General features: G+C 40.0%; 1 protein-coding gene across 1 annotated transcript; it reads right to left on the bottom strand.

Moving 5' to 3' along the window:
• Positions 1-1,198: 1,198 nt before the first annotated feature.
• LOC123102253 (ATP-dependent DNA helicase 2 subunit KU70) lies at positions 1,199-11,791 on the bottom strand. Its single transcript, XM_044523553.1, has 19 exons — positions 11,467-11,791; positions 11,279-11,359; positions 10,816-10,932; positions 10,149-10,263; positions 9,573-9,678; positions 9,040-9,157; positions 8,835-8,918; positions 8,709-8,767; positions 7,275-7,408; positions 7,149-7,192; positions 5,979-6,055; positions 5,641-5,788; positions 4,983-5,044; positions 3,704-3,764; positions 2,959-3,051; positions 2,773-2,890; positions 2,420-2,522; positions 1,910-2,093; positions 1,199-1,556 (listed from the first exon to the last, which is right to left on the bottom strand). The coding sequence occupies exons 1-19, from the start codon at positions 11,527-11,529 to the stop codon at positions 1,443-1,445; spliced, it is 1,881 nt and encodes a 626-aa protein (XP_044379488.1). The 5' UTR covers positions 11,530-11,791; the 3' UTR covers positions 1,199-1,442.
• Between the last annotated feature and the right edge of the window lie 465 nt (positions 11,792-12,256).

Genomic DNA, 12,256 nt, shown 5'->3' with positions numbered 1-12,256 from the left:
GGTTTCCTCACGGGAGTGACACGAGAGAACCTATCAACCCGCGCGGCCGGGGGAAGCCCGACACGAGGGTTGTCTTGAGAGATTCACTTTTGTGTTCTTGATTGTTCTTCTTCCCCCTCCAAGTGTGTGAGATTGAGCCAAACTAGAATTCTACCCTACATTAGGCCCCCTCTTGTCGTCGGGGAGCGTTCTCTCCCCGCTTCTTCCTCATATCAGTCGTCCCGAGTGGGAGCACGTCAGGATATGCATGAAACAGGGTAAGCAAGACATGGGCTTCATCATGTCCTTCACGAAAGGAACAAACTCAAAGGAGTAGGTGAGCCAGCTCCAGCAGCCTGCGTCACCGCACGGGCTGTCGGGTCCCCTCTTCATAGGCCCAATAGGGTATAAAAGGAGACGCTGGAAACATTTGTAGGGGAGAGTTGAATAATACAAAAGAACAAACTAAAGCAGGAGTAGGATGTTACACCACTACGGTGGCCTGAGCCTGGTAATAAACTTTGTCACGTGGCTGGAGTAATGAGTGTTTAAACCCCTATCTGAACAATCTAGAGTTGCATCATAGCTCTGATCTCGACGATCACCCGCTAACATGGTGGGACAAGATTCTCACTCACAATGCTCAACTTGTGAATGCACTGCTTCTTCGTTGTATGGGAAATTTGAAAGAAAAGAAATGCACCCATTTTTAGTTGTTGTATGGGAAATTTGAAAGAAAAGAAATGCACCCATTTTTAGGAACAAGACCGGCACCGGTGGCAATCATCACACGAAACACCAAGTGTCTCCTTGGGCCATTGCGTGGGCCAAGAATTTGAGTAATATAATACCACAAAAGTAATTCAATTAGGCTATTGCCGTTTTGCAGCTAGGCAAATATTTCACCTTATTTTTTAAAAAAAAAGAAAAAACTCCCATTGCACCGACCCCCCAAACGTGCTTTTCATACTCCCTTCATTCCTAAATATAAGTCTTTTAGAGATTCTAATAAAGGCTACATACAGAGCTTTTCATACTCCCTTCATTCCTAAATATAAGTCTTTTAGAGATTCTAATAAAGGCTACATACAGAGCAAAACAAGTATGTAGTCCTTATTGAAATCTCTAAAAGGAGTATTTAGAAACGGAGAGAGTAGTACCATTTGGAATGAATGGTGAGCCATACCAAAAAAAAAAAGTAAACTGTCGACAAAGCGGATGGAATAACCTTTGTCAGAACACACTTTCACCAGCCACAAGACATCTAAGACAACTCCATCCCAAGTTGCGTGGCACAAGAGCACATGCATGGTTTCAAATAAACTAACATGGAAGTCACATTGGCACCCCATACTGCTATACAAAATCGCCACGGCCCAAACAGAGAGGGCGGGTCTATCATCCATGGCTACATAGGATGCACACTAGACGTCTTGCATATTCCAGTCAATGATTCTTGTTTCTCACTTGCCTAGATGAGTCAAGATCCTGCTGATGATGGCGTCTTTCTTACCAGAAACCGGGAGGCCATGCGCCGTCAGGTAGGTCTTCAAATCCATCACTGTCATGTCCTTCAGCTGCAAATTAAAGATTCAGAATTTTGCAAAACAAACATCAGTGTGGTTAACTCAGAAAGGTTTGGATGAATGGCGCTATTCAGGGATATCAAAGAAACAACACATCCAAATGTAATTCATGTTTCAAAGGTGCATGCATAGTTTGACATGTATAACCTCATTTTCTGTGGATTCTTGGTGGGACTATAGTTCCTAAAATGCCAAGATCTGGCATATTATGCTAACTAGTTTTGTAATTACAGCATGGGTTGTAGAGTGGGCGACTATCAAAAGACCAATTTATCGCAACAGTTTGCGTATTGAGCATTTTTTTCATGTAAACATAATCTTTGTAATATAACCTGACTACTCACCTTCCCATTATCTGCAAGGTCTGCCCAATCATAAGCCGCGCTTTTCTGTGAAGCTGCATCCGCAATTGCTTTCCTCTTCTTTGAGGCCCCACCTTTTGCTGCTGCTGCCTCAGCTTCCTCTTGGTCATAATTTTCACCAAACACTGCAGCCTTAAATTCTTCTATAGCTTTAACTACTCCTGGCCTAAGATAAGAATATAGGAAATATTCCACGATAAGGTACGGGACGACTGTTGTATGTTTCTTTTATAATACAAACAATACGTTTGATAAGTAAACCTTCAGCTTATTTAAGCATGCCCTAGATTGTTCTTTCTTATACGTGTAAAGAATAAAAATATCTTAAGCTTATTTCAGCATGCACTAAATTATGTTTTCATCATCACTGTTCCTGTTTGGACGCAGGAACACCAAGATGGTTGACTATAGTTATTCAATAAGTTGCATTTGCAAGAAAGAAATGGCGGAATTAGGATGTAGCATACACAATTGACAAAGGAAAACATGTACCTAGCCAAGCCTTCTTCATCTGGAAGGGTCTCATCCTTTATATCCGGCATCTCATCCTCACCTAAAGCTAAGGCCTCCAAAATCCCGTAGTGTTTTTGTAATCCTGTTCCATGACAGAACAGAAACCACAATCGGAATAATGAGAAATTCACTGAATTTAGAGTCTGTGCATCAACTTAGTTCTTAATGCTCATTGCCATGCTAACCCAACAAGATATTGAGCTACAACACATCAGCAAGCAATCCTGGTCTATATAGATTGTAAGATAAGAGGCAAATCTACAAGTGGAACACACACATAAGTTACGAGTAGTTCTAACAAAAACTAAAATCAATTCTAGGTAGTGATTTACCTGGGTTAGCAAAATGGCGTACTGAGAAATGCTTCAGGTCAATACGTCTCAACAGATTCGAAGCTTTCTTTATTTGCTCATCTGTAGCGCGAGGTGCATCCCCAGAAGTCAGATGAACCTGCACATAAGTGTAAAATCATTCTGTTGCTTAAGAAGGGAAAATACAAATGCAGCACCAGTGGTTACCTCTTCAGGATATCTAACATCATCCGAGTATGGAAGATAGATCATGTGCATTCCAGGTGGCTCATCTTGACCACTCGAAGAAATAACCTCTTCCTGTTTTTCAATCCCAGTGTTTATTTTGGGAAGGAAAATAGTTGGGGGTTATGAAATTGTAAATCCAAGAAGTTCAGAGCCACAGACAGAAAAATCATGATGCATAATACAAAAAAGTAGAATGTGATGCAGGAGTAGATAATTTTCACACCATCCACTCGAGTCTTATCCTATAAGTGAGAAATGGGGAGAAGCTGGAACATGAAAGATTGGAAACTTGAGTATCACTACAAGAGGTGTTTGTAGAGCCAAGTCATTTCGGGTTTATTACAGTTTACCTCATTATCTCACTGAGAAATATCCAAGTAATTAGTTGAATGAAGCAAGTAGAAAATTTTCAGGGAAACGAAGCAAGAAGATTAGTCGTTTTTGTTCATGTAATCAAACCCAGATATTGACATAGTTCTGTGGTTGCCCAGAGATAAGCTATCGTGTGATGCATAGAACAATCATGTTATACATCAACTTGCCAGAAATCATTTTTTATGGAAAATAAGAAGGGGTTTTTGTGTGCAATTAACACCATTTGCACTGTTACATTGAATAGATTTGTCCTTAAAGAGGTTGCTCATATCATACACGTAACCCAGACTAACAAGTTTACCATAGTAATCATTGCAAAACAAACATAAACATGGAAAATACATCTTACTTGTGCAACAAGGGCTACAAGCCGTGGGCGAGTTGGGGTCCCATAAAACGCAAGTGCAAACCTGAAATCATACATATCATAATTCTAAGTTTGTAGCACGGATCATATAACCGTAAAAAGAAACACGAAACACTACATTTATGATGCTATAAGCATGTGTACTCTTGTAATCTTGTTACAGAACACCTTAGTCTATGCCCAGCCACTTGTTTGAATAAACACATGAGAACATGTACAACATGCAAGGTTTTCGAGTCGACAAGTCATTCTGGGGTAGCGACTCTTGACGAGTCGTGCCGTGCCGATCGACTAGTAGAGGTGTTTGACGACTTCCAGTTACAACTCATCGACTAGTCGCGACTAGTCGTTCGACTCAAAAACAGGGGGACAACATGACACATGATAGCTACTCCCTCCGTTCACTTTTGTAAGACGTTTTAGACATTTAGGAAAGCATCTAAAACAGTTCAATTTCAGCTGTCTTAAACGACTTACAAAAGTGAACAGAGGGAGTAGTAGTAATAACATAGAAAGGTTTGAGATGATGGGTTGCTACAGAACATTATGTTAATAAGATAAGTGATTATCTGTTGGTGTGGCCAAACTCTTATTGACTTTGGCACCTCCCATACACAAAAAGAGCCGAGTAAGTTGAACATACATGCCAAAGTGACAACCTAAAAAAAATATACAGCCCAGCAGAAGTTACAAGGAACCAATTAGGCATAGAAGGGGAAAACAGGTAAATGTCATTGACTGGGATCCTACAGTTTAGAAGAGTGCCAACCAAAAACCCATTTTAGATATGTGACCTAAAAGAAATAACTTTCCCTGTTGTGTACCGTATCACCCATTACCATGCTTTTCACATCATAAGCCACAACTCCTTTATCCTTTCATTTTCCAAACAGCCAGCAGACTACAGATCACACCATCAAAAATTATTTCAACAGAAGACATGACAAACAAACCCAAAACTACAACAAACAATGTTCCAACCACGTGTATTCGAATTCATTTACTTGTCGTGAATAATACCTCAACATCATACCCAAGTGGTTATCCCCAGAAACTATCCCAAACAACGAGAGAATGTAATGTGAGAACCAATAGTCCATACTAATTAGAACCAATAATCCAATACTAGTTCTTTTCAGTGCATCCTTATGATTCAGGATAGCTTTATGCACATTCATAGGTTTCAGTTCTCGGACAAGCTTTCTTCCTGAAGTGGTCATAGAAGTTGTGGCAGGATCGGGAATAAGCGATAGTGACTAACCGTCCAAGACGCAGCATCGAGCTATGTAAAGCAACGAACACACGAATGCTTCCGAATATTTGCTGCATCAAAGCAAAGGAGGTAAATCGCATCCACCCATTATTCAACAGCCCTAGTTATGTTCAGCATCAAGCTATGTAAAGCATGAAAATGTGAGTGCTTCCAAATATTTGCTGCATCAAAGCAAAGGAAGTAAATCTAGCATGCACCCATCATTCAACAACCCTAAATATTTTCAAGAGATCTATTTTAGTTACTAATAGGACAAAGTAACTAATCACTGAGCGAAGCATTATATTTTCACTGAGAGAACTACTCCTTCAGGCTGAACAAGAAGTAGTATGCACTAGAACCACCAAGTCAAACTACAAAAGTGTCCTCACATATAATGAAAAACATTCCCATCAAGGAAAATATTGAAAGTTTACAACTATTGATTATCTACCTAAAGTTAGAGAAGCACATATAATGAAAACATTCTCATCACAGAAAATATTGGAAGCTTATGAACAAGATTATCAGTCTAAAGACAGAGAGTAGAGACATAAATGATCTGGACTCTGTAGAAACAACATAAAAATAGTATTCGAATGATGAACGTTATGCACAAAAGAACAAAGTACCCTTGGCGATGACCAATATAAGGAAGTGTTATTACCTCATCACTGGGGTAAATAAATGTTGACGGACTTAAGTTATGATAATCTTTTAAGCAATCCAATGGCTTGAACCCTAAAAGGCGAAGATGATGACTTGAAACCCTCTTCACATCAGACAATTCACGAACAGAAAATTTAACAACTTTACTGCACAAACATGAATACATAAAAGTGCTTTAAGATCACAAATATAAGCATCAAACTGAAACAAGAAAACAAATAATGGAAAGATTGGTGAAGAAATCAGGAAGCAGATACTGGAAGTATAACACAAATAAATCTAGAAACCAAAAAAATACATTATTAGATGACACTGTATAAACATATGTGTACTTACTCATTGTATAGCTGGAAGCGCTCTTGGGGAGCCTGAAGAAGGGCCCCGGTGTCATTGCATATGAAAGACCTTTCAGTCTGTATAAACATCATTTTATGTGTTAAGGAAATGTAAGCAAAAAGCAACTGTAAGAGAAGAGTTGCACTGTAAAATTTCCCTAATAAAAGGAAGTTAATGACAACAAAAACTCTCACTTCCATAAGATATGCAACATCTCATTATGTGAGTACATTCAGAAACAGATTCCGAAGAAAAAAAAAAGCCCAAAGACTGTGTACAATATGTGAAAGTGTTGAATGTTCTGTTATGCCCAAGAGGCACTATAATAGTACTCCTCTACACAGTGACTAGTCCTTGATCCGTTTCCTTTTTGTGTGGCAGACACATGGCATCTCAACCTTAACTCCCTTGAAGGTCAAGATATGCATGACCATAAAATAGTAGCTCTATGATCAAGACAGTAATAGCTGCTTACGTAAATGCATACTCAAAACATGTGGAAGTGCTGGGTACTGATCCTATACACAGGTTGCGTCAATCTTTTGCCCTATCATGGTAAAAGATTGGCGTTGCGTAATCTGGGTCTACAATAAATCAGTTACCACACTGGCAGACTATAGAATGTTGCATCATCAACCATGAAAACATTTTCACTTCCCAATCAAATTAACCAAATATCCTTAAAAATTAGAGCAGGAAAAGAATTGCTTAGATGCTCTTTCAACATTATCCAAGAGATGGTACTGCATAGCCAGGATGTTATCTACACAATTCTTAGCTACCCTCCATATTACAAATATTTGTTCTGGAAATGCCTTCAGTCAAAATTTTCAAACTTCGACTATAAATATTGTTTCAAATATTTAGTTTGAGAACTTGCAAACCATATGCTTATATTTGTTTTGAGAAGTACTCATACTATGATAATTTTCTTGTGTTATGTATGCATACTATTACAATAGTAAAATTAGTGGTCAAAGGTAAATCTTGAAGACCATGTCAATATCCGAAACGACATGTATTTGTGATACAGAGGGAGTATGACTTAAGCCTACCATAAGCTCGTCACAACTTTTGTAATGATAGCATAACAAACTATGAAGGTGCATCAGCAAAATCCAAAAAAGTAAGCAACAAAGAGCATATATTTTTCATAGAGCATAACTTTACCTTTAATGGAAGGTTACTGATCGAGTCAAGCCACGTAATCGTCCCTACAAATATAGAAGTAACACATTTACGCTTAAGTTACAACAACTTGTAAACAAGCATTGGAAAGACAGAGTCAGAGCATACCTGGAGCAGTTGGACGGATTAGCGCATATGTGTTCACCTCTATGCAAACATCATTCGTAATTGCAAATGAGAGAGTTTTGACTTTGCGCTTTTTCATCATTCGCTTTCTCAGTTGATCAGTCATATCCTCCAGCCTTCAAAGAACAACACTAGAATGAGGCTCAAAGTGGGTCTAAACCAAACTATCTAACTAAAGTAAAGCATAAGCATAACCTTCCATAATGATTAGGGTAACAGACTGGTAGCATAAAAATTATCATTCATACCAAGAGATGCTAAGATATACTCCCTCCGTCCGAAAATACTTGTCATCAAAATGGACAAAAAGGGATGTATCTAGAACTAAAATACATCTAGATACATCTCCTTTTATCCATTTTGATGACAAGTATTTCCGGACGGAGGGAGTAGCTAGAGCTTCTGAAAGCTCTACAAAGTTAGCTAACGATTCTTGTTGATGATCAAGCAAAAAATCCATTCAAGTTTTTGTTACGGGCGCAGCAGACCTACAGGCGCAGATCCAAGACAGCAACAGCAGCAGCATCTGAACCCACTTTGGACGGTAAGGTGATAATCGACTAGGACTACTAGTCCGTGTTTCAATGACCCAATCAGGAGAGGCGCCTGATTGCAGCCCAGAAGAGTTTGTGTCCTAGTAGCAGTTAGCTACATATTAGAATATTACTAGTTGGCTATATGCCAATTGTGTATGGTATCCTTTCTCTAGGGTCTGCTATGTAAGTGAACTGTATAACTAGTTGAATTAAGCAACAAATAGATTCTCCAAGTCACAAGTGTTCAGAGCCCTGCTCCGCGGCTGGGGAAGAGCCATGCCGCGTGTACAAGAGCCGCGTGTACAAGAGTGAACCGCTCTTCCTTGTGCTCAAACCACAATTCTCGCCTACATATGCATCCACCTCTTCCCTACACCCGGGCACATAATGGTTTTACAGCTGGATTAGTTCACACAAGAAGTGCACCTGAGGTTACTTAACCTAAATTTCATGCAGAACAGCAAAAAACCTTATGGAAGCATTTGTACGCTTAAACAAAGATTAACAAGTTTTCTTTGGCGAGAACAAAGATAACAAGTTAACCATTACTTCAGATGTTTTATCCTATGTTCTTATAACATGTGGAGGACAATGCACAGAGTTGACACCCACTACGCACAAAATTCGTGGGAGGACAATAGCAAGTCTACATAGTCACAAGAAACAACAGACTGTATATTTGTTCTCAGATCTGGTTCTGAGACACAGATTATCTCCATTCAACAAAGTTGCAAGCTCCCACTCGAGCACCAATATTTGTCTTTTTTCTTTTCTTTGCGGAAAGTAATTAGAAGAATAAGATACCGTTGAGTATTTACATTTGTATCAACAAGACAAGAAACAATCAAGAGTAAAATTGGTGATTAAAGAAAGAAATTACTTTTCACCAGCAGATGGCACGTACTGCACTACTTCATCTCCCTCCAGACCAATCAAATCCTGGGAGATGGAAGTTGCTTAGCATTTGGCACTGATACGGGGGGAGAGGGGAGCTGCGGAGACTTACTGCATAAAACAGGGACATGTTGAAATCCTCATCAGGCCTACTTAATGGAAGAAGTTCAATAGACAGGCCCAGATCTTGTGCATCCTGAAGGTAGGCAAGTAATTATAGAACAAAAACATAAGATCATTAGGAACATACCATATTAATTTGCATCTGTGGGCTGCTTGGTGTGAAAACAGAATAGATGTATGTGTCATAGACAAACTTTTGCACGTTGAATTGTGGTCCTGATCATATCAGTCTTTGCTGCTCCTGTAATACCACCAAAAGGATCATCCTCATTGGTGAATATGAGGATTCTCTTACTCACAGTCTTCACAGATCTGAGGAATGAAAAAAGAAGAAAGGGGAATCACTGAAGTTGAACCACATAGGTGTTAACCATTACATTAGATGATAGGTTGATAGCTAAAGCACCTAAAGGATGCTGCATTCACTAACACGTAAATTTATGCTTCAACATCCAGCAAAACACTGTTAAAGCACCTAAGGTATATTACATTCACTTATAGCTAATAAGTATAATGTGCACAATGATCTAGCTGATGCAAACTAGATCGTTGTGCATAATATATAGAAATTTAAGCTTTACTGCTGAACTGTATCCCCCAAGAAAGTTATAGACAATACTTGTCATGTATACAGGCTACACCTCTACAAAGATGTTTAATGCTACTGGGATGTGTTAATTAATATAAACTACGGCATCTGAGAAACAAAGGCGAAAAGTGAAGTTACCCTTTACGCAGCAGTGCCTGTGCAACCCAAAGAGCATTGTACAGGGTATTCTCTCGAGATCCAGAGGTTATTCCATACCGGCTTCCAATGTTATTCATAAAAGAATCTTGCACAAGTGAAAACAAAGATTATAATGAAAACATAATTGCTGAGTTCTCTCATACACAAGTACCCTACTCCAATTTTATCCATAGAGCCTTTCTATTCAGGCCAAAACAAAATGAAATAAAAATCATGCTTACAATGTTCATGTACTGCTACTAATGATATTTCCTAGCTAACTTTCTAAAAGCATGGTTGCCTTACAATTTTTTAGTGACCAAGAGAACACAAAAGATGAAATCAACATGAGATGTAAAATGCCAGAATCAGTTGAGATAATACAATGTCTGAGTTTCAGTCTTGTAGCATGATTTTTATGCATGTGTGATATGGTATAAGTAAACCATCCAACTGTACAATTTCAAATTTTCTGCAAGTGTTATATACAAATCTGCTACATGGAAGTAGCCCAGCATGTGTATCACTCAAACTCTGATCAGCTGTGCAAAAGAACAATTCATTAAGTAGCATTACCTTCTACACAAGAAAATTCTTTAATCAGTCTTGCATCAGGCCTATCAAGTTGCTCTCGTTCTGTGACATTGTAAACATATACACCAGCCAGCTCCTGTAAATTTTTCTTTTCTTTCTGCAAGAGTTATGTGATAGCTATATCAAAGAAGAGTACCATGTAACAATAGCATATCAGTACCACTTCGTAAGTGTTCGAGGAAGTTGCACTTTGTAAGGAACATCATAAAAAGAATCTTATCAGATATTAGTAATCTACATAGTGCAAGACAAACAGTTCATCTCAAATTTTCACACATTTAACTGTTTGATAGACAAAAGAACAAATCATAGCAACATGTCATTTTTTCAACACCCGGCAGTTCTAATCAGTTCATTTGCTGATGGATGAAAGTGGATTTCAAAGAGATAATTGAAATCTTCAAGTTCAGTGTCCACTCATCAGGCCTGATAACAGCAGATCTATCAAGTAAAACTAGGAAGCAAAGTTGTCACAGAGAGCAATACACCAGCGAAGATTAAGGTCTCAACTAACAGGTTGAAACTCGAAAACCTCGTCTTTGCCGAACAATCACTTGCAGTAAAATCAGAGGACTTGAACCAGCGAATAAATTAACTAATAACTAATCAAGCATCGAGTTAAAGCTTACAACTATGAGTAGCAACTTACGGTGTTGAAGAAGCATATTGCAACTTCATCACGGGATCTCCCGATAATCTGTGTCTTCAGAGACTGCGTGATGCAGTTCACTATGGTATGGAAATGTGTCTCCTGATTCTCATCTGGCTGCAAGAAACAACAAAACCAAAATGCTACATTACCTAGTAAATGATTATAACCATGGAACTTCACACAAACTAAATATCGGCAAATTTACAACAAGCTCCTACCCTTACCATCGTATTCCCCAAAACCATTCAGTCTAAAAAATAACCTAGAGTCCTAGATCAGATGCAAACCCTGGAAAGACTAGCTACCTACTTTGCTTCTGCCGAAAACCAGGCATACTACTTGTAAGTTGTGCCACTTGGAGAAGTTATGGTCAAAGTACATGTTATATATAACTCAATTGCAGACTCAACAATGCTCTGGGGCTGTGAAACTATGCGCATATAAGCTGCTTGTGCTTCACCTTGGCGGCGTTGGCGGGGGTGAACATCTTGGGCGAGGCGTCTATGAGGTAGACGACCATCTCCTTGTTGGCCTCCCTCTCCTGCATCCAGAACCAGCACACGCTAGCATCAGAACAAATCGCGACGCACGCAGCAATCGAACCCAAGATGGAAAATGGGGAAAAGGAAGGCGGAGCAGGGAGCGTACATGGAGGTTGTCGTCGTCCTCGTCGCTGTCGTCGCGGAAGATGCCCTCGGGGTCCAGGTCCATGGCGCCCGCCGGAACTAGCACTGGCGCGGGGAAGAAGGGGGCGCGTGGGGAACCCTTCCGATAGCTTCTGGAACCTTCCTGGTCAGCGGAGAGACGAGGCGAGGCGAGGGGAGGCAAGTCTTCCTGGTCACGGGAGTCGCGGGACGAGGCGGTGGCGTACGAGTAATGGACGAGCGGCGGCGCCCTCCTCGTCGGCGGAGACCTGGAGGAGCGGCGGCTGGCGGGAGTGGGGGAAACTCGGAGACGAGATTTTCTATTATTTTTTGGACGGCGGAGACGGTGATATATTGGCAGAGGCCCAGTCCACTCCAGCCCACCTGTCACCCCGCATCGACGACTCCCCTGGTAGAAAATCCAGTGCGTTGCTACAGCCCATCTATTTATTTTTTGGGCGGCGGAGATGGGGAGCAACTAGTTAACGAGCGCTTTTTGGGAGCCTCGCAACGATTAGCGTCACTTGGCGTGCTTTCAGCCATTTGCCACGTGTCGTGTTCTGGACGCTCCCTTAGAATTTTTTTTTATTTTTCCGCACGTGTTTTTGGCTTTTTAAACGGTTTTTCTTTTGGGGTTTTTGACATTTTGGTTTTCCTCCGGTCTTTCTTAGTTTTTCGATAAAAAAAATTTGAAAAAAAAATTTGCACGAAAAAACATGTTTTCTTTTTTTTCCTTTCGCAAAAGTCACGGTTTTTCTTCCGCGAGAGGCACGGTTGTGCTTTAGCAAGAGTCA

The sequence above is a fragment of the Triticum aestivum genome, chromosome 5A (genome assembly GCF_018294505.1).
Source record: "Triticum aestivum cultivar Chinese Spring chromosome 5A, IWGSC CS RefSeq v2.1, whole genome shotgun sequence".
Classification (NCBI taxonomy): domain Eukaryota; kingdom Viridiplantae; phylum Streptophyta; class Magnoliopsida; order Poales; family Poaceae; genus Triticum; species Triticum aestivum.
This window is presented reverse-complemented; position numbering and strand designations above follow the sequence as displayed.

What these genes read in the sequence shown, in the direction of transcription:
- LOC123102253 (XM_044523553.1), bottom strand. Translation starts at nt 11,529, where the DNA reads ATGGACCTGGACCCCGAGGGCATCTTCCGCGACGACAGCGACGAGGAC. An exon ending in GTGCCATCTGCTGGTGAAAA is followed by an intron (nt 7,409 to 8,708) that starts GTAATTTCTTTC and finishes TGTTCTTTGAAG; the next exon opens with GCTGGAGGATATGACTGATC. An exon ending in TTGTAGCCCTTGTTGCACAA is followed by an intron (nt 3,052 to 3,703) that starts GTAAGATGTATT and finishes ATTGAAAAACAG; the next exon opens with GAAGAGGTTATTTCTTCGAG.